The sequence below is a fragment of the Motacilla alba genome, chromosome 2 (assembly GCF_015832195.1).
Source record: "Motacilla alba alba isolate MOTALB_02 chromosome 2, Motacilla_alba_V1.0_pri, whole genome shotgun sequence".
Classification (NCBI taxonomy): Eukaryota; Metazoa; Chordata; class Aves; order Passeriformes; family Motacillidae; genus Motacilla; species Motacilla alba.
This window is the reverse complement of record NC_052017.1, coordinates 102,836,459-102,860,215: the sequence shown is the minus strand read 5'-3', so window position 1 is coordinate 102,860,215 and position 23,757 is coordinate 102,836,459. Positions and strand designations below refer to the sequence as shown.

General features: G+C 37.1%; 1 protein-coding gene across 12 annotated transcripts in view; it reads right to left on the bottom strand.

The window, feature by feature from the left end:
* Nucleotides 1–23,757, bottom strand: part of DLGAP1 (DLG associated protein 1) — a 402,341-nt gene that overhangs the window by 124,991 nt on the left and 253,593 nt on the right. For 11 of the 12 annotated variants that reach the window (XM_038127588.1, XM_038127582.1, XM_038127579.1 and 8 more), the window contains one exon: nt 11,525–12,550. In XM_038127588.1, coding sequence (XP_037983516.1) covers nt 11,525–12,478 — 954 coding nt within the window. In that variant the 5' untranslated portion in view covers nt 12,479–12,550. Of the gene's footprint in view, nt 1–3,195; nt 5,099–11,524; nt 12,551–23,757 lie in introns of those variants that run through there. The other variant, XM_038127590.1, reaches the window with a different exon arrangement.

Below are 23,757 nucleotides of genomic sequence, written 5' to 3'. Positions count from 1 at the left end.
AGTATAACATTTTTTTCAGGTCTCACTCTTGCATTAGTTCTTGGCCTAGAACATCATCAAACAGTGTGTATACAATCTATATTCATACCATCTCTCCCACACATTTTGGAACCTACAGCTTCTGCATGTCAGTGTAAAACCTTGACTTTTCAAATCACTCATACAAAAAAGAATTTAAGACAGGTTTAGTAAAATCAAGCTCTGCTGACATTTTGATGCCATGCCCAGACTTCAGTCAGCAGTTAAAAACCTGTATTTGTGTATTTCCAATCAGTTTTTAGGCAGCTACTGGATATCGAAGTCAGAGTATGTAGAGAATATGTGAATTCTCAGAGGATATGAACTTTGATCTGTTAATTATTTTATTCATTATGCTTTAATTGAAGATCCTTGCTTTTTATCATTAAGATAAATCTGTGAATTATTCTTTAATGCACTAAATAAACTATGTTGGTATACTGTTAAGGTTGGTGCCTTTAATAGAGAAAAAGTCAGGGGAGATAAAGTTACAATGTTCATACAGAACCCATAATTCAGGTAAGCTGAACACTTGTAGTTTTATTAAATAATGGATCCACTGTTAAATTTAATGCCATAGTTTATAGGTTCAATACAAGTGAGGAGATAGAGTTACTGTGGAAAACCTTACTTTGGAATTATTGTGTTCTGTTATCAATAACCCCATACATAAAACCTTTTATCCCAAAACTTCTCAAAATTATTTAGATGCAATAGGCCAGGTTTTGAATGCTGATTGCAATGGATTTACCCCAAAACTTTCTATTTACACATGCAAACACTGCGTACCATGATGAGGTTTGAGTGCATTGCTCTAGTCCCTCAATTTGTATGATGTGATTGGAAGTTCCCACTTTGAGCTCTGCTCCTGTCATTGAGGGGAGCAATCACTGAAAAACAACAGCTATGTTTTTAGTAGCTTTTCCACTTTTTAAGAAACACTAGCTGCAGAGAAAGAAAGCTGAGCTGTTCACACAGAGATCAGGACAAAGCAGCATCAGTGAGTGCCACAAACCCACTGGCTGGTTAGGGTATTGGAAATCACCTGCATGTGAGAAACCAAAGCAAATCACACAAAAGTGACCCAACTTCCATTTCCATATTATGGGTTTAAGGGTAAACCCTGTATGTGCCAAAGAGAAAAGGATGGCTGTGGTTAAAAAGCCATCCAGATTCAGAGAACAGACTAAAATACCAACCCAGATATGCTGCTTCTAATTTCACAGGACTCACTGAGGAATCCAGAGTATTTGTACAAACTACCTTACCTGCCTAGACAAAGCTGCAATACAAGAATGCAATGGAAATTTGATTAAAAAGCTATTTTAGTTAAAGTTTGACCATGGCATTTTTTTGCAGGTATTTAAGTCTGGTTTGTTTTTTTCTAAATATTGTTTTTACTGTTTTTATTGTTTGTTTGTTTACAGTAAAATTTCAGTATATAATTCATTTTGTAGATGAAAATTTGGGTCCAGCTCCCCTTTATCTTTTCTCTCTTATTTCTTATATCATGTTCACAAGAGCAAGAAACCCTGATTTCGGAATTCGGTGTAGGCATCATAATAACTGATACAGAGCATTTGCAGGGTAAAGAAGTTCTGTATCAGCTATTAACAATTGCAATACTTTTTATGAAAGGGTGTCTGTCTGTGTCTTACTTGAGTAGGACAAACAACCCTTAAAGCTTAGCATTTCCTTTCATTTCAAGCAGATAAAATAATGTCAACATTTTAATACTGCTGTGCCTGTAGTCAAATACCTCAAGCAATACCTACTAAAAGAAGTGACCTGATTTTCAGAGTGCTTTTTTTGGTCCCTAAAAAGTATTGGCTGTAACAGACGTGGCTGTAACAGCTCATGCAGACAGTGCAGTTCACTGTTGCAACAAAGTGCTTCATATTATGAGAAAAAAGTAAATCATAAAGCCCTCTCCAAAAGGCAAACTGCAAGAATAAAATCAATCAGATTATTACATACATTCTGTTTCTACACATATGGTACTACACATCCTGTAGTGTGATTTCTTCTGTTGGTCTGGAAAAAATGCTGGGAGAAATGTCTATGTGAACCTCCAGCTCTCTTATTTTTTTCAAGTCAGGGGGTCTGCACAAATGTTCCCACAGGCTTTATTTGAATGACCAATATTATGCCTTGCAAGGTCACACAAGTGCAAATGCACTGTATCTTCTACCTTAGAAGATTAATGGGATTAAGATTGACATACTTGAGATAAAGCTGTTTCATGCTTTTAAGAAAATCATATCATCCAATTACCTTGGCAATACTATTTTTCCAGCATCAGAATAACAAGAGAGAACATCACTTGCATGATTGTTTTAACTCTCATGAAGAAGGGGGAAGAGCTAAATTCAGATCTAACAATGAACATTGTTTTTATTAAAATTGAACTATTATTATTCACTCTATCAAAGTAATAATGATCCTGGAAACATTTCATTCTCTAAATTTTTAAGCTCATGTACAAATCTTTACAAGCCTAGAAATCAAGAGTGTACTTCACTTATACAAAAGACATAGTGAAACAGAACAACATTACTACTTGAATAGAGATAGAAAATATTCAGCAAAGGCCTCTGAGCCATGCAGCTTACTGAAACTTAAAACTTCAGCAAACCCCTGGCAATAAACTGCTACATGTATGAACACTAACCCTGACAACAATTTCTTTCTTTTGATTTAATGGCTGATATAACATTCTTTTGTAAACAGAGCAGACTGTAAAGATGAAGTACTGCTACTGGCCAACATCTTACCAGGATTTTAGGATAATTTAGTGTATAGATTACCTGTCCCAATCTTTAACTAAATTTATGCTGCTCTGCAAGTTTTCACACTTTGTCATTAACCAGGTTGTACTGACTTGTCACTTCCTTTAATGCATTTTCTGATATAAAGGAACTGGATTTTTTAATAGATAGCCTAGGAACCCTAATAAAGAAACAAAACAAACAGGTATAATGGCCCCACAGTTTTCAAACATTCACTTAATAAGCTCACATGTAGTAGTATGTGAAATAAGCCCAGATTGTAATGACAAGGAGAAAGAAAACATTTTTTTTAATTCAATTTCTAACCAATTAAATTAGAATATCTAATTTCCTTTATTTGTTAAATTTTAAAAAAATTCCCCCCCCCCCCAAATAGTTATTAACTTACCTTGCTGGATGAAATAGCAAACAGACTGTCTCTATAACAAATTAAGTTCATTATTGATCTCTAGATTGCTTTGGTTTATTGCAGCTGAAATCATTAAAGCTTCTCCCTGTGCTTTGCCAAAGCAATGTGGATGACTATAGAAGTAAACAAAAGGACTGGAAGGAGTGGCTAACCATCACTCACAGCAGTAGACTTGTAACTTTAGCTTTCTATTAGTATGCAAATACTTAATGAAATGAAATCACACAACTGAAGAACAATGCCTAATGACTGCTCAGTGCAGATTTTTCAAACCCATGCAATTTGGTCTTCTTAGCCATTATTATGCCTCTTCTGCATGCTGTAAAGGAAGTTTCAATTGCCATCTTCCACTTACTGAGCCTATTCCCAGCAGTCATGAATATTGAATTAATCAGACCAATAAGGATGACTAGCATTTCTTTCTATCAGTGTGCATATGTAAAGAATCATTGAAGTATGAAAAAAAAAATGAAGCCGTAGAAAGCAGAAAGAAAAATATATGCTTAATAAGCCTTAAGTGTTTTCAGAAAGGCAGTTAGGATGGTTGCCTTTATTATAAATTTAATATGCTCAGTATCTGCAGCAACATTTGCTTTAGCTTGTACTATTTGAGCAATCATGTTCTACTATAAATTAATTTAATTTAGCTATCTCCATATTTTTTACAAGAAGGGAATTAACACCAGAACAAAGGCCTGTCCAAGATAGAGCATTACTTCCTCCATCCTGTGCCCACCCATTGCATCAAACCTGAACAAACAGGGTGAAGAGCTGAAATCTTCCTTCACATAAGGAAAGTCTTTTAAACCAGTATGAATCCTGAGAGAGTCAGCCAATAGACAAAATTCTTCAAACACCACTCCAGTTTACAATGCCCATACACCAAAAGGTGTCTTGACCATTGACTCGTCAATCTGATTCACATTCTATTTTATGATGAGGAATGCATGTCTTCTAAATGAAATTACCAGGTCTTGATTCCAGATAAATATTTCTCCTTCTGCTTTATGTGTAAAAGTCCAAACAACCATGAAGAGGGCCATGCTGATACAACAATTCCATCCGCTGCCTTGCAAGTTTGCCACCCATAAACACCTTCTGCAGAAAAGAAGCCAAACAGCAGCTAGCACGTCCATTAGCTGAAGTGAACGTGACTGAAGGTCACAGAGCAGGGCTCTTGGCCAGGACCTCAACCTAGAACTGCTTCAGTGATGATATTCTCCAGTGGCAGAGGGCAGAAATTCATTCTCATCTTTTGCAGTTCCCTTGAAGCATTCAGTGCCATTGGTTATAATGACCTATGGTTTCTTGGCCAATTAAGGATGACAGGATGACTGCTAACAGAAATACCAATCCTTTCAACGACCAGCAGTAGAGAAATGTTCATTTCTTTATATCTTCTTTTGTGGTGAGTCATTTCAACAGCTGCATACAGTGACTGGTTGGCATCCAAAGCAATAGTGTTTTAAATGAGATGCCATTTTACCTTTCTTTCACTGCACACAGGCACAAGTCCGCTATCAAGCAGACAGCAGGAAACTGGCTAGTGGGTGGAGAACATGTAGCTGAATCTGTATCCGTGGAAGAAAACAGATGTGGTGGGGAGAGCATTTTGAGAAGCAGCCCTTATGCTGTTTCTTTTGGCTGACTGTAACTCAGTAATCTCTGGTGCTTTGCTAATGTTCTCTCACAGGCAGCAGCTCTAAGTGATGCCCTTAAACTGCCATCTCCTGCTGGCTGTTGGCTTCTGTTACATTTTAGTGGCCAGCAGACACACTTCACTGACACTTTTACAATGATTTCTTTCAGATTACAGCAATGCTATACACCTGTGAAATGAGCTTTCATTTGGCTGTAAGGAAACTGTCCCGGTTTCAGAACATCATGGTGTGTCTTCTCAGCAACTTCAAATGGTCACCAAATGGTCACCTGTGTTCTGTGCCCCAAAAGATATGAAATCAAGGTCATAGTCCTGACTCTCATCTGCTGGAAACTGAATTGCTACAGACCAGGAAACCTCAAAGATTTCCTGACAAACTGATTAGCAGGATGGGGTTATGTCAGCAAAGCAAAATTAGACAAAAACTTATTTGCATAAAAGACTCCTGGACACAATTCAGAGACTGTATTGGAAGCCCTGGCCCTTCAGAACTGTGACAATGCCTTATCCAACTGTATGGCACATTGCTTAGTCTTTGATGAGAGAAATACATATCTATCAGAAGCCCAAAGAAGACAGTTCATTGCACAGTTTCAGGGTAAGAGGATGAAAGGACAAACAATATACAACAGATTGATGTTCTTATTGCTTAATTCACTAGTGACAGAAGCTCACCTGTGCAGAGCATTTGTAAAGCAGAACAAAAACTGTGGCCAGATAACACAGCTCAAACCACTCTTTTGGCACTGTAGTGTTTCCTCACACAAGCTCTGTACTGTGGATTCTATTCTTGAAACAAGCTCAAAACCCCAACCCAATAAGTGGATGAACGGAAATACTCTTTATTACTTTGCACTGACTGAGGAAAATGTATCATTACTCAGTGTTTTCTTCCCCACATTTTTCATGTGTTTTCACAATAAAAATTAAGGTTTCAAACTCAGAGGCAGATTGAAATTATCCTCTTTGCTGGACTTGACTTGTCATGAAGACTCTTTTGTTTTACTCTTGCTTGGTTTTTGTTTTTGTTTTGTTTTTTTCTTTTTTTTTTTTTTTTTTTTTTTACAGTGAAATTACTGAAAAGAATAAGATTGGAATACTCCAAATATTTAAGGCTACAGAAAGGAATCAGATTCATGACTGAAACAAACCTTATCCATGAAGTAACTGAAATAGATACCAAATGCCAGCTGTTATGTGCAGCCATAATTTTAGTAAACATTTTGACCTAACAGTATACGTAACACAGTGTCACCCAAGTAGGTTGCTAAATCCTATAAAGGGTATGCAAGCAACAGGTTCCAGTTGCCAGAACTGTGTTCATTAATGGATGCACTGTTAGAAAGTAAGGATGCTAACAGAATGAACTGACAGCAATACAAGTTAACATGGAAAAAATAAGGTCAGTGCCAGTACATTCAATACTTTAAAGTTACAAGATGGCAATAAAACTAAAGGACAGAAAATTATGGAACACTGGCAGAGAAAGTTGCAGCTGAAATTGCTGTTGAAGAGCTCTCTTTGTACTTAGGAGGCCCTCATGACTCTAGACACCAAAGGTCAGCACAGCTTTCAATGCAGCAAATAGGAACCCACCAGTTGTTAAGGTGAAATGAGTGGCAAGATCATTATCACCAACACAGCTGACAACTTTGAGGTTTCTTTTCTGTTTGGTTTTTTTTTTAGTTAAATTGAAGGACTGCAAAGATGAGGAAGATGAGTATATTGAAATACTCTCCAACATATTTCTCAGTATACCAATCACATCTTGGGTGGGTTTGCAGGTAGGCTAAGTAACTAAGATGTCAGTTTAATGGAATTATCTGTTAGTAATATACACTTCGTAAATAAGCTGTTTTGTGCCTAATCTATATTTTCCACAAATCCCCTAGCTATAGCCATTATTAGTACTACCCACCTCGCAATTTTAAAACCAAAATAAATTAGCTTTCTGAGAATATATTTTTTGCAGTGTTAATATGCTTACATACTAGTTCATTTTAAAATTCAAGAGCATTTAAGAATTTCCAAATGTTTTTATGATTGTTGCATTACCTGGAAGTTGACCTAGAATATGGTAAAACATTTGACACTTTATTTCCCATTTGTCCAATTTTTTTTGCTAGCTTTACTAAGAATTAGCTCATGAGCTGATAAAAAACCTTGAAACTTATACCTCAAATACTTTGTAGTTCTGACTGGAAAATTGAAAGGGAAATAACATGTGCTTCATTAATTTTCAATTTATAATGGAACATGAACCAAAAAAAAGTAATCAGAGACATGAAAAATAGAAGATCTATATTAACGGATGTTAATAAAACTTTCATATATATATATATATATATATATATATATATATATATGTATATATTTTTTCTTTTTTTTTTTCCTGGAAGATTAATTTGAATACGGTAGTTGCATCTGAAATGCAAACACCATAAATGAGAAAAACACAAACTCAAAATGCAGAAAAACTTGCACAGATAAACTTAGTATAACAGATCTAACATAAATTGCTGTGTGATAAGGATAAACACTTTGAAGTGTAAACTACCATGTTAACAAATCACATTACACTTACTGGTCCTTATTAGCACCCTGACCCTTAGGTCTATTTGGTCATCCATGGACACAGACAACAAAAACAGGCTGTATGGGACTAGAATTCAGCTTTCCTAAGAAACCGTGCCTTGTCCTGAGACTGGAAAACAAGTCATTTGGATAATGAGTTTCTCAGCACTATGCGTTGTGTAGCAATGCACATTACAGGCAACCTTCACCCAGGAAACTGAGTGCAGCATCAACCAGAACCCTTTGCCACCAGAAAATTCTTATTACACCCAGAAACTTGGTTTACAGTTTTTAACAGTATTTCTCTCAGTATCCCACCAAAGGACAAGCAAAGCAAATGTGGAACTTGAATGACTGCACTGTTGCCCCCATCTTCTGCACTTCAGTTTTCAGAAGTAAAATTTCCATCCTCACCCTCAAGTGTCCGACACAATTGATTTGAGTCTCATCAGTTGCAATGGAAAGAAAACTTATGACTGACCCACATAAGAAAAGAAAATTAATCTGAAAAGTATCACTCTTTGTATTTTTCTTGATCTCTTAGAAAATGGACCAAGGACAACAGGAATGGTAATTACAGGGAACATTAAAAGGCAAAACTATAATCAGAGACAAACTCTGCAGTGTATTTGATACACTGTTAGCTCCAAAAGTGATGAATTCATAGAAAAGAAGAGTGTCAAAAATATCTCCCCGTGTATTTAGACCCTATTGTTTGCAGCAAAGGACTGCTGCTTACATGTTATCTTTCACAGTTTTGTTAATTTCATTTTTTCCAGAGCAGGAGCTAGCAGAGAGGTAGAGGCTGTCCACTGCTTTAATTTTTTTTTCTTTCAAGGGAGGGAAACCATCTTGAAGAAACATTTTGATAAAACATGAACAATTCCTTCTCACCATCCTTCGCAGTAGTCCAACTGTAAAGCTGGATCAAATAGCACTTTCTTGAAATAAAAATCAGCTCATAAAAAGAACCTTATCTTTCTACTTTCCAGCTGCTCACTCTTGAAAAGAGAAATAGAAGATAAAAATGCAATTCCATTCCCAAAATGTGGGTAAGAGGAAAAGATTTTCTTGACAGTCTTTAGACTATTCTAGGACAATATGTGTTTCTGAAGATGCACAGCATAGACTCCAGCCTCCCCTAGAACTCCAAGGATGGACACTGTGCCTCAGCAGCAGGGCTGGAAGTGGAGACTGGTGAAGTAAAGCAAGATAGTACAATGCAGAGGACTCTGCACTTGATCCAAATTCCAAATTATGAGAAATAAGCCCATCTGTAATACTAATTACTGCCAACACCTTCCACAGAACAGTTAAGTGGAAAATATCACAGCAAGTGAAATAATTGTTTGTTATTTCTATGTCTTTACACTGAGAATTCATGCAGATACTTTTGTGATAAAAGCCCTTACAAACAAATGTGAAGTCAATGTCACCTGTGATCTCTGATATACTCAGATCTATCAGGATAAAGAAAATTATCCTGAGTACCCTGAGTTGGAAAAAAGTCACTCCTTCATTGAATTCAGATACTGTGACAAGAAGAGATCGCATGAACAAGTAGCTGATCTCTGAATGATCAGAGTTTATGTCCTGAGAGTTTATGTCCTGGACCATAGACAACAACTTCGATAACAAGCAAGTTGATAAAAGCATCTATTTAACATTTAGTGAGCTATAGAAAGCAACAAAGAAGCATCATAACAATGAAATTAAATTATCAGGGTTGTCCGGTGTTGTTGTGAATTTGCAGCTTTCATCTCATTTTGTGCTTTTCCAATTGTTCTAACACAGGACACCAGCCTTTTGATGCAATAATGAGAAGTGCACCTGGAAAACAGCAGATGCACAGAGTAACTCTACAACTCACTAACAGAGTAGAACTCTGCTGCTGTTAATATATATTTATATTGCAGGACAGACAAAAGGCCTCAATTGGGTTCTGTGTCCCATTGTGCTGTGCATTGTGGAAACACAAAAGCGAACAAAGTCCAAGCCCCAAAGGGCTTGCAGTGAAAAAAGATAAGTGATATAGTGAAGAGAAAAGCAACGGGATGCATTCAAAATAGACTGACTTTTTAAATACCTACATGCATTTGTCATCCCTTCAAGCTGCCAAGAGAGAAGAATAATCCTGACCTGCTTCCTCAAATCTACTGTACTCTGTTTGAATATTACTTCCAATGTTAACTGATGCCTGCTTAAGATTCTCCTTTAAAAAAAAATAGTTTCAAACCAATTGTATTTCCCTTGATTTTACAATGGCATGCAATTAGAAAGAATAAAACAAAATTAAGTGAAACTGAAATAGAATTACCAGTGAGAATGGGAAACACAGTGAGAATGTAGTTATTCTAAGTGAGAATTTAGTTATTCTTGCCCTTGACAATTGTTGGACATATTTTCATACAGACACAGATAATGTCCTCTAATTCCACTTGAGGAGTCTATTCCTGTCAGTTAAACATTATCTAAAGGTCCCTATGGAGGTGTTCGTTTAAAGCTGATGCTGGCACAGTTTTTCACTCTTTTCTAGCCATCTGGTCACATACTGAATTGTCAGCTATTTTATCTAAACCCAAGAGAAGGCTGAAGGAGTAAACAAAAATATCAACAAAAAAAATTCTCAGGAGTCAAAGTAACCACAACAATGAAGCCTAAAGTTATGATTTCTCCTTACTCACAAAATTCACACAAAAGATACTTAATAAAAAAACCACAAAACCTCAAAAGGTTGCAACCTGAGGCTATTTTCAAACCCCCTCTCCCTCCCCAGCCCATACGCAGAGCTGTAAACACACTGAGCATTTGTATTGCCCCCTCTTCTCCCACCCCACTCTCCTAAACAATTGACTGAAAATATACATATCCATTCCTTTACATTTAAGACTTAGCATCCCAGAGGCTGGTAATCAAAATTATTTTGCATGACACTCCATAAAACATTTTAAGATCAATTTTTAAATGCTGATGCCTCAGTCCTACGCTTTCTCTGCATACTGACTTAAACAACAGAATGTGGAAGCTGACTGTCTCATTAAAGCACCCATATAAGAGAACCTGCTACAGTTCTATACAAATAGAAAACAGTCCCACTACATTAAAATGAAACCGAATTATCTTAGCAAACCTCTTTTTTCCTCATGGTCTTCTCTCTTCTCTGTGCAACGTTGTTCCATCTTACACACACACTTAGATGTGCCATAAGTGCTTCTTTTAAAGTGCATAAAAGCTATCCACAGCTCTCCTAAGAATGAAACAGTTTTAATATTTTCTGATCCATGTTCCTGCCACAAACATTCACCGGCAGTATGATAGCTCCAAGAGGAGACATCTGATTCTTGACATTTAAAGATACAATACTGGTGAAAAATAGTGACGCTGTATTAACTGCAAACAGCTTGTGAGGGAGTAGGTGATGTACTCCTAAAATGTATAATCAGAACAAGCAATAATTTCAACCTTTTGATTTTTTTTATTTTTGACTCAGAGCCATAAAAAAGAGGAATAGCCTGATAAACAAATCTGGACACGTTACAACAACTGTTTTAAGAGAATTTATATTCTATGGCAAAAAGAAAAGTAGGTTGTTTTCCTGCTGGAGAAAGTATTAAGGTACCCCATAGTTTCTCAAAAGGGTCTCAAAAGCTTTCTTAAAAAATGAGCACTAAATGAAAGCAAAATTGAAATTACAGAAATCAAAGAATTTGTATCCTGGTAACATTCAGTTAATTGACATTGCATTGCTAAATGAAAGCACTAAAACATCAAATTCCCCATACCCCTACTGTGACAGCCTTATAAATTCAAAAGGTACACAGAAAGGTCTTATTTTTCCCACATGAAAAAAAAAATAGTCCTGTTCTAACATGAACCGTTACTTTGAAATACTGAATCTGGACCAAAAAAAAACCCCAAAAAGCTGATATATTTTTAATTTTAGTAGTAGAACCCCTTGTTTGGTGATCAGTGACCTCTGGGGAAAGTTGAGACATCAGAGCAAACCTCCATCCCCCACAAACACCTGAGACAAGGCAGAGCACAGTTAACAGCAACCAGTTCTCCACACTGTACCTGGAGGTACTGACATGACCGTTCCTGCTGACACGTCTCTGCCTTCACCACTGTCTGGTCCATGTTAACTGATGCTTTCTGGTAAACTTCACGGGCTCTGCTCACGGTTAATGTAGAGGACCAAGAGCTTTTCTTCATTAACTGGGAGTCCAAATTCACAGGCAGGTTTGCACAGGTAGAGCATTTGACATCATTATTGCTTCTGGAGGACTTCACAGTATGCTCACTAATAGTGTTATAGGCTTCCATAAAGTATTGGGAAGAAGAGCGATCAGGGCATCTTCCCATGGTCATGACCCCACTGGGACCATGATAAATGCAAACATCATTGTCCAAGTTGTCATCTGAACTCCACCATCCTGATGCATTGGATCTGGGCTTACCTTCTGATCGCCTTTCCTTACTCTTGCTGCGCTTCCCATACCTCATCGTCTGTGACTCCTCTGGGCTTGCTTTCCCCCCATTGACGCTCCCCTTGGATGGTCCTTCCAGCGAGTGGGACTTGGTGAAGAGCTTTTGGACAGAGTGAACCAGATGCCGGATCCTGCCCGGGCTGTCACTGCGGTGCTCCATGGCAGTTCGCTTGTACTGCAGAGTGTGGTAGCCATCCCGATTCAGGGGCAGCTGCCGCTCAAACTGGTCCAAAAGGTTGGCAGGAATGCGGTTGGTCTTGTTGGCAGTTCCGTGGGGAACCAGAGCACACTCGTCCTTGAGTTCGTGGTGGGAGCTGTAATGCCTCCGGGGAAACGTGCTGCTGGCAATCTGATCATTGTAGGGCACCATGCACTCGGCCTGGAAAGAGTTCCTTTGAGTGTAGTAAGGGTGGTCTGCGGGGTGGGGGTCCACCGGGTTTAACAAATATGGCTTCCTCTCCTGGTGGTGTGGCAGGCTGTCACACGCAGGGTCACAGGCAACCCCGTGATGGTGACTGCGGCTGCCGGATAATCCCTTCATCGCTGATGGAAAACGAGTCCCAAAGTCATCTAATACGTATGGCTGTGCGACAGGCAGAACTCAGAGAAAGGCCTAAAAGAAAGAAATACAACAGAACACATAAGATATTCAAGCTGAGAGAATAAACAGCATGTGCGCACTTAACATTCTTTGTTTCTTATTGCAAAAGTAACTGAAAAAAACATTCTCAGACTCTTTTTATCCTTTAATCTTTCCCATGTCCAGCATGGTGATAAGGATACCTAAGCAGTACACAAGAAAAATTATCTTGTTCCATTAGCTGCAAACAGACACAAGACAATGCTTCCAATATGAAAAGCAAGATAGGTATTGTCAACTCTACTCTAAAAGGTCAGTCCTGAAAACATTCATGGACAGGGACCTCCCAGGATGCCTTAAGTGCCCATCTGCATGTTCTCAAGGCCGAATGGATGCATTGAAAAAGACATTTTCTTTAATGGAAGAAACTAATAGTTTCTAAAGCCCCCTAAAGTGGGCTTCTAAAAGCCCACTTTCTGGGCTTTTTTGAGCCAAACTCAAAGCATGGTGCAATTAATGGGAAACCTTTCTCTAACTCCAATGAATATTTTTACTCAATCTCCATGTCGTCTGCCTGGACTGCAATCATCTCAAGGCAACAGCAAAACATTATTTCTGTAAGTTCTTTTCAAATTAAGAGTAAAATAACAATAAATTACACTAACTATCAAAACAAAGCCAAACCAACTATTTAACACCCTATATATATGTGGAGTTTGTATTTACTATTTTCTAGCTCCTACTCACTAAAAAATCCCCATCTTATTCTGCTAATGCACGGCTTAATTTATTTCTCAATAATTTTTCATTATTCTAAACATATTCATATATCCCCACATACTCCTACCATTAAAAGAACTGGGATAGCCAAACCTTGCACACAATAACAGTTAATAACAATAACACTTAATTCTTGATTGCAGTTATTTGACCCTGAAGTGACTCGCAATGCTGTAGAATATGGATTACAACAAATTGAAAATGGAATTCTTCATCCCAAGTGATATAATAACCACTCTGTTTGGAGCCAGATGCCCTCATTTCAGCCCTCAACTCCAGAAAAAGTCTGGATGAAACCTATGAGCTACTAATGTGTAAATTATGAGGTTTCAGGTGTGGCAAAGCAGTCTCATGGTGCCATCTGAGAAGCTGGGCAGAGGACTCCTGGGAGGATGCTTTCTTATACTGCACTGAAATGGGAGTCACTCAGCTACTTTACTCCGTTCTGGCACGGCTAATCGCATAAATGCTTTTGGAAATGCAGCTCTTGAGATCTTTCTTGGAGTAAGGACAAACATGCATAGCAAACAGGTTTCCACTATGCTCCTCCAGCACTCTCTCAGCTAAAGTTCATGTTTTAACAGGTTGTAGACATTGTACCCACTGGCAAATTGGTAACAATGAAGTTTTCTAAAATAGCATTAAGTTAATGTCAGTCTGGAAAAGCATGCTCCGCAGTACATCAGAACTTATTTTATATTTTTTTATGAATCTGCAGCAAGCCAAAGAGGAGGTTTTTTTCAGTATGCATCAAAGCTAATCTGGATATCCTGCATTTTATTCCCCCTCACTGGATCCCTGCAATGCAGAAAATGTTCCTTCTCTGGAGACCTTGAATTAAAACAAAGTTTTCAAAATACCACAAAAGGCTCTTGAAATATTCCAAATGGATAAGCTGACTGATTTATGCAAAGAGGAGAATGGCTAAAGGCACCTTTAAAAGCATGAAAATAATATATTCAGGGAGCTGTACTTGTCAATTATACTGTAGTGACAATCCTTAGCACTTCTAAAGAGAATTTTACATCCCTACCATAGTTTTAAGAATATGATCTACTAATCTGTGTAATCGAGAAACATCCAAAGGGATGTAGTAGTAGATTAATTAGTTAGGTAATTGAAAATGTGACTTGAACAAAGATATCCCATCAAGCACAGTATTTCTAAAGGATATAGAGACCAAAGAAAAAATAGTCCAATCTTTGCTATCTATGAATATCTTTTACAAATCAAGGCTTATGAAAACAAAACTTCAGACAGTTTTTTTTTTTTTTTTACTTAAATCCATAAATCCATTTGCAATCATGCAACAGTTCTTATGATGATGGATAAATTCTCTTAAGGCTAAAAATAGACTATTGTGCTATTTAAGATAAAAAAAATTTAAATCTTGCCTCCAAGATAGGAGAAAGATATGAAAGAGTATAACTAACTGGGACATGCCCTAAAACAGCAATTTATTTTCATTTTTTCCCTATCTGGATGGCTATGAAATGTTCATATATTGTGGAAAGAAGAGTATATATAGGCAAAGAACCAAAAGGACCAATAATTTACAGCATAGCGAAGTCATGACAGGCACAGGAGATGTAATGGCATTATTGAGAAAATGTGGCCTTAATATACTGACTGATACAGAAAATGGCTGGGATCAGGAAACACTTGATCTGGTTTATAGACTGGGACGGAATATTGTGGAAAACCTTGAAACTGAAAACAAGCTTAAAAGATAGAGCTATGGTTTGACCAATGAGAACAACCATGTTACCAGCTGTGTTTTGGATGGACTGGCAATATGGATGTTAAGGAGGATGTGCAAGAAGTGGTAAAAAGTGAAAAAGCTTATGAAAAGAGACATTTGTCTGTATAGAGAGAAAACGACAGGCTTTAAAAAAAATTGTGGAGGAAGATTGGCTAAGCACTGCTATATGAGCTTGGATGGCAAGTAGGATGGAAATGTTTAGGAGAAAAAATACATGTATTTTGAGTCTGAGCTGTCAATGGATCTTTTATGAGGAAGTACTGGAGAAAAAAAGCAGAAGATAGATAGGATGATCTGCCCAAAAGGAATCAGATGAACAGATAAAGAGAATAACAGAGAAAATGCTTGTGAAAGCAAAAGATCATAGAGTTATGAAAAATCAGATTTGAAAGAGGAGGAGAAAAAGAAGAAACAAACAAAGAAACAAAAACCAGAGTGTGATAGAAAAATCAAGCCAAAACCAAAAGGGAAAAACCAACCTGTGTAACAAAAAGCAGTGGGGGTAATTTATTCCCAACTCCTAGACTGCTATATGCATTAAGAGATGGGGTTTTTTTTCTGGTGAAACAGCACTGAAACATTTATTTTATCATGAAAATTGTGATTAAAAAGTCTCACATAAGCATTTACTAAAATAAAGCTTCATTTTATCTTAACTATATTACTGCTGCCACAGCATTGAAAGTTCAACGAATTAGGAAAAAACCAATCATGCACCAAAGTGCACCTTCCAGGAAGGAAAGAATAAGTACTATGCTCAACATTGAACAAAGAAGTGTTGCTTTTTAAAAATATTTAGTGGACAATTCTTCTGCACAAAATCACTCCAAACACAAAACCTAAATCCCTCTCACACCTCAATCCTGTTGTAATATGTTAATATATGTATAGAAAAATTTCTATCCTACAGTCTCTGATCTCATCAGTATTTGTCAAAGAATATGCATCATATTCCATAATTGTGTTGTCTGAACCTATACATCAATGTTTAGCACAATTAGCAGCTGGAGACAGGGCTATCTGTTCATGCCATGAGTAGCTGAGAGGAAACCAATTAAGTCTTTTATTTTATTGGTATTTTTTGGCCAAAACAGGAACACTTAATTATTCATGAAATAGGGCAAGACAATTGATGAACACATTAATAAACAGTGCAAATAGCAATTCTATAGACAGCAGACCAAAACTACTTGATTGGTGTAGGAATAAAGAATATGTTAAAGAGATACAGTATTGTAAGGATGAAGAATTCTTACTACTTTCAACATTCATGTTACATTTGCTTTTGTTTTCTTGAGGATGCCCTTGGTAGGAACAATACAAATATATTCATCTTTGTCCCTAATGCATAACAATTTTCTGGAATAACCCAGTGGCTAGAAAAAGGCCTATTTAAATCCTATGTAATTAAAATGAAAATGAATGCAAAATAACAAAATCTGAACACAGAAATCACCTTATTTCTTTACAAATTTCATTTAACTATATTGTCTACTCATGTGTTCCAAATTTACTCATAAAACACATGTTTGAGAAATGTCTTCTTTCCCTTACATATATGTTCAACCTTCTGTCTTAGAAAAGATTTACTGATACGCCCCTGAGCCCCTCCAGCTTCATCCAACAAGACTGCAGAATGCAGAATATGCTGGAGCAAAGGAAGGACTCCTCTTCTTGAGCAGCAGCCTTCCCTGTCTCCCTGTGCCACTTGGAGGCGGAAGAGGTAGAGCCCAGGAAGGAGGGAGGGGTGGGAGGATGGTGTTTTACTTCTCATTATCATGTTCTGATTTTGACTGGTAACAAATTCAATTAGTTTCCCCGAGTTGAATCTGTTTTCACTATTATCCGTGATTGTAATTGGTTTGTGAACTCACCCTGTCCTTATCTCAATTCATGAGACTTTTGTTTTTCTCTCCCCAGTCCAGTCATGGAGGGGAGTGATAGAATGACTCTGGTGGGCACCTGACATCCTGCCAGAGTCAACACCCCACAGGCTGATGGATCTGTGCTTGCCTGTGTCCTCCTTCTTGCCCCTCCTTGAAGGCAGGGATAACATTTGGTTTTCTCCAGTTCTCAGGTACCTCTCCTGACTGCCATGACCTTTCTAAGATGATTGAGAGTGGTCTAACAATGATGTCCACTGGTTCCTTCAACACTCGTGGGAGCATCACATCCCATCAGGGCCCACGGACTTCTGGATATCAAGTTTGACTCCATGGTCTCTAACCCCATCCTCCTCAACCATGGGGATGTCTTCTTTTCTCCAACAGAGAAGTCACCAACAGACACACCCTAATTAGGCATAATCAGGGCCATAGCACCTTGGGTCTAGTATCTTTGTCTGTTCAGAGACCAAGGAGTGAGTGACGTTGATTTTTTATTGTTTGGTTAGTGTGGTTCTTCTAAGATACCATTCCAAGAATCAGATGACACTTCTGAATCTTCAGGTGTCTGCCAGGTCCAGAAATTGAAGCACTGGGACAGAGGTGGAAGACATAATGTGTAAGCACATAATGTGTTTACGTGTATGTTCAGCTCTGAGTGAGGACGGCATTTAATCGTGTGCACAAATTGAAGCAATGATGCTTCTTAGCAGTACTGTTTATAGTTATGCTCTCATTTTATGCTCTGTGGTAAACAAAGATAGGTTCTGATTTCCATACTAAACTCCCTAAAGAACTAAAGGTTCTCAGCATTTGCTTATTTATTTAATCCCACACTATGGAATGTTCTCAGTGAAATCCCTTTCCCCAGTTCTCAAAATTTACAAACAAATGGAAAATATGATTATGATAAGAAACTTCCACATGGTCCTCATGAAGAACATTGCTTTATTGCAAAGGTCTTGATATTTCGCAGCCATTATGTGGGGCTTTTTTGTTACATTGCATCACATTAATGAAAATCTAGACATCAATAAAAGGACACATATTCTAAAATTCATCTATCCACATATTTTATTAAAGGTGTTCAAAAGAAAATGAGGTCTCAAATTATCTCCCTAATACATTTTGGCATGTAATATGAACAATTCAGTGCCTTGGGTAAAACTCTCAAGAGAACATCTAATTTTTTTTCTTCTGTGTCAGCAATCACACCAGGCAAGTGATATTTACAATATAATTTAATATTGAACAGTGGACAGGGAGTCATAAAGAGAAATATATTGGCCAGTCAACTCATTCCAAGTGCACGGGGAGATCAATAAGTGGGAGAAATTGGGGAAAAAAAAACATAATTAAGCTTTAGCAGATCTTGAGGAGGCCCTTGTGAACAGTATGCATATCAGAAAAAAAAAAAAAAAAAAAAGAGAAGAGAGGCATCCCAGCAATAGCATCATAAAAATTGGTGGGTTTTTTTTCTATCTGCATTCAACAATTTTTAGTTTGCATATATTTGTGGTATCAGGTATCACATTTAAATTTGATTACTGTTTCCATCCATGTGCTTTTGGTGAGCAACTGTGCTGGTCAGTACCAGGACAGTATGTGCCTAGAAGTTTTGGGCTTGTCTTTACTTTCTTCATCTCTATGGCTAAAATCAAGTTGATTTGCCACTTAGAGTGTCATAAAATCTGTAGTCACTAAGGTAACCTAACACATAATTAACCTCTGAGTCATATCTAAATACACTACAAAGTCTGCAAGATTCTAACAGTAATATGTCAGCAAAATTTTGACACAAAGAGACTGATTTTTTCAATTCTCTCAGAAGTGTGGCTGGCAATATGCAGGATTGCATGGAAAGATCTTGGCTCTACAAAAAGAACTACTAAACTGTGATTGCCTGCTCTTCCACTCTCCTGATTTGCACACAAATTAAGAGTCAACTTTTAAAAAATTCTGACCTGCTTCAGTGAGTAATAATATATAGTGCAATTAGACGACTCATTACTTTCCTGTGGTGTAGGACACAGTCTGACTCGATAAGGTACAGCACATCAGTTTGAGAGCCTATTGTGAATTCAGAACTGCCAATGGACATTTTCTTCTCCCAGAAAGAAAACAAACAGGATATTACGTCTGTATAGTGTGCAAGTAAAATAATATATTAAATTGAATCATTTAATAAATGTCATATAGGCAGTGTTCAAGCATATACCTCATACCCAAATTTAGATGTTGCATTTTAACCTCCTCAGTCTGGGGAATTATGAGATTTATGACCTTAATTTTTTTTTTTTTTTTTTTTTTTTTTTAAGCAGAATTTGCAATGCATTTCCAGAATGCTCTGTCTGGGAAAGAGCAAAAGAGAATGAAAATGAAGATGGACCAAAACTGGGAATCAGGTTAACATGTGCTTACCCGGGCTGCTCTCTTTTAGGTACCTTATTGTTGCACCTAAGTTTGCAACTCTATTTTGCTTGCTTTCTTCAGAAGAATTCTTAAAATGAAAGGATTACAGTCACTACTTTCTATCAATTGCAAATAATCAATATGATATGGGTGTCTTCTACTGTCTCTGGATAACAAAAGGAAGCAGGTATGAGGGACGGGTCAAACATTCCTACAGCACTGGCATCTGATAAAAAGAGAGGGGCTATCACAGTGACACGAAACATAAACCATTAAATGACTAATACAGATACAGAGATATCAGGTATGTATCTAGATTCCTGCAAGCCAGTTATGAATGTCAAAGGTTTACTTTTCTAGTAGGAATGAGGTGAACAGCAGATAAAACCTAAAAATTCAGTGTGTAATTTTCTTGTCAAAGGCAGATAAATTCACGGTCTTCAATGTGGCCTCACAGTGAAAATGGACATTTTTGTACTAAAACAAGCTCTTGATCCTCATTGCAAGGACACCAGTCTAAGTCTAGGAGCCACTATAGCTACTAGTGACTGACAGGGATCTAATGGAAGCTGCTAATCACGGCTTGCACCAACATTACACAAATCCCATCTGCACAGGTCATTAACTCATTTTCTACTAGTTTTCAAGAGTTTTGCAATTCTGTAGCATGGCAATGTGACAGGTATCACAGTTAAATTATTGCCTGAGCTACAGGTTTTCATGCTCTCTAGAGCTTTTCTACACATACATTGAAAGAGCAATATTCACTGTAAAGCCAGGGAACTGACATTATTCCTATGCACTACACTCCACTCAAGACAGCAGAGAATCCATACTTTGACTTCTGTGATGGCAGTGACAGTGTGATTGCATAATTACATGACTTTGCTGGTCTTGACCAGCAAATCTCATGATTCAAACTGTCTCTAAGCTTTTTATTAAAATAGAGAGAGATCAAGTGAAACATTATATTAAATATTTCTTGCTCCATGAAAAATCACTCAACTCAATTTAATGAAACATAGTTTTACAAGACTCCGTCTACAGCTTCAGACTTACAAAGCCTGACCTCATTTAGCAGAAATAGTGATGATTTCTTTGAGAAAATATTCTTCCAAGTACACTATAATATTTTAAGTCCAAGCAAAAGTGGATGCTACCAAAACATACAAGCACCAGAATCTCTACACTTGCAGATGGTCTCCTATCTTGGCCTTCAATTTGTAGCTCTGTTCGAATGGTGCCTTCCCTGAACATCTGTTGTCAGGCCAGAAACTAATGAAAAAGTGTCTCAGTGGAGAAACTCCATGGAAATGCTACAGAAGCTCTGAGAAGACCAAGGGTAAGAGTTGTGAAGACACTGCTTTTCACAGAATGACAATACAGGCCATATTAATCACCACACTAGCCCACTGGTAACCCCCACTAGCCCACCAGAAAGAACCTGCAAAGCCTCAGAGAAACTGTCCCACATCATAACCATGAGTAAGAACTTCCTGGAAAATTCACTTCATAGTCATTTTGGTATTATGGAGCTTTAACTGTAATAACAAATGCCACCACTATGATCACCCTGCTTGGTCATGGATAGGTTCCAAGCTCTGTGTGCCCAAGCCAGGTTTCTCCAGTGAGGCAGTAGGAAAAGAGGAGAGGCACACAATGCCAAGAACGTTCTGCTCATATGAAGGACCAGCTAACTCATACATGGGAGAAAACTGACTCCTGGGAGAAACAAGAAAAAGCCCTCTCTGAAAATGTAAGATAAAAGAGATCAGCCAGCAGGGCAGAAAACTCACTGGGTTGTAGAAAATAGTCATGCTTAGATCAAAACTTAATCTTTTTCAATTCAACCTGCTCCTCTCAGCTCAATCTAGAAGTAAAAACCAGTAATTGTGAGCTCAGTTAAGCACTGAATATGAAACACCTGATTAAAAGGCAGACAGTAACAGGATTCTTTATTCCCTAAAACGTGGCTACAGTACTGAACTTCATGAATTTATGGTTTAAAAAAACCCAGAAACAACTAAAAACTGAACCAAACCCTCACTTTAGCTGTGGTATATAAATGCAATCACGTTAACCGCCTTATCTTTGATGGCTACAGTAACTGATCAATATTTGTTATTACACAGTAGATGAAATGGAAATACTTTCCAGTTTTATAGCAATGCTATGAAATATAGTTAGATTTGTCAGAACTCTTAAGCTGCTTGCTCAAATCAACTTGTCTCATTTCACCTCTAGTGGCATAAAAAAATAATAAGAAACCTTAAAATCTTCTTTTCAGAGGGAAACATTAACCACAGATATTTTCTCAAGCAATTTTAGTTATGAATAAATTAAAATAGCAACTATTTTTAAGGAGGATTTTTTTTCACAGAATTCCATAAAATGATTTTGATCTATGGCAAACTGGGAAATAAATCTTAATTTACGAAGAATGTCAGAAAAAAATTACTGGTACTTTCAGAAAGCTGCTTATCAAGTATGTCATAGAGTAAAATGTGACAGCAAAAGGAAGAGAAAGTCTGTGGACAAAATGTTCTTCCCCAGGCATGGCACAAGATAGTGGCTCCATCCCTACTGGGAGACAATTCTGCCCTTGAACAGAGCATACAACTTCTCCTCTTCTGCTTTGAGCCTTCATTCGGTTCCACCTGAAACACCAAGCCACCAGCTACATTTAATCTATTAATTTACAACAGCAATAATTCATAAGTTTTACAAAACTCCTGTAACAGTAAATTTCATTATTGGATATGATTCTGATTGTAAACAGAAAAAAGTAAAAAATAATATCTCAGACTTTTCTGCTATCATTTATGCACATGGAATTTGCTTCTACTGCACTCATGCCTCTTTTTTTTTTTTTTGGTGTATTTTCCAATAAATAGAACCAATGGTCTGCATGTACCTAGAAACAAGTAGAATTAAAGATTAGAGAATACTTTTGAGAAGTTTATCTTGAACTTCTTTTGTTTATGTTTAGTTATGCATACAAATGGCACATGATTAAGAATTTGATTGTAGGAACTATGTTTATCCAATAAAGAATCAGAATAATATACAAGTAAAATCAAAACAAAACTTAATTACTGCATGCAAACTAATGAACTCCTGCAAGGAGGCTAAAAACTAATCAGATAAATAATATTTTCTAAACAGTGAGCATGGCTTAAACATTTCAGGAAAGTCTTTCAGAATAGCTTTTAAATCAGGAAGAGGCAAAAATAACTGAAAAAAAAATATTTAATGAAGTGTATTATTATGAATAATAATCTGATGTTGGATGACCAAACAGCAAAAATGAATAAACCATGCTTATAAGCTTGAATTGCAGAGGTCAGCTTTGCAATGCCACAGAATTGAACTGTGACTTGTTAACTTCCACAGTTTGTGACTGATCTTTTATCAGTTTGATGAAACCACACAGGATTCACTCTGAGGCTTTGACACCGTAAGCAATATGGTGGTGGTACCCTCGTATTAGGTGCCACCTAAAATGCTTGGGCATGAACTTCACATCCATGTTTGTAAGAAAGGCAGATTTGAAGACAATTTCTCTTCACTATGTGCATGTCGTACAGAAGGTCATCACAAATCACTGTGCTGAGATACACAAAATGGGAAATTAACATCTTACTCCTGAAGGATGTTTGACTTCATCAGCACATTAGGCATTTATACAGTGCATATTTCACTCCTGGGGGCTCAGAGAGAACACCAAAGCACTGGATTCTACACTAGCCTTGTCTGAACTTCATACATTGCTGACATGAAGAAGTAAAGAAGTCAAAATCAAGGAAAATAAACTCAAGAATATTTTCATTTCACTTGAACTTTGCTGTATTTAGAAATCTTCATTGATACAGAAAAATTGAAGTGAAGGAGGGAGTGAAAGAGAAAGCACTAAAGGAAAAGGAGGAAGAGGAAGTATAAGCTTAGTTCCCTTTTTTGCATGTTACTATTTCCAGCAATGCCCCAATTGATGTTACTTCACAGATCTCAGTGGAATTGCTCCTGAGACCAACACTAATATAATGAAATGAACTTAATTTCTGCTTTTAATATTTGATGGTTCAAAGTAATAGGATAGAGTAAGTATTCTCCATAATATTAAGTAGGTAGAATTTTAAAACTATTAATAATGCACTTTAAAAGAGAATGTTATCGGGAACTCATTGCTTTATCACACAAAACTACCATAAATGAAATACACTTTAAGGAACTCCTGAAATTTATTTTACATGCAATTGCAAATGATAGAGTGTTTATATACTGGAATACCATACACTTTAAAGTGAAGAGCTTTATCTCTAGGTTCTACTGCAAAGCATCTTGTCATGAGTATTTAAAAAAAACCACAGAAGTAGCGCATTTTAAGTTCTTTTTAATTAAAAATA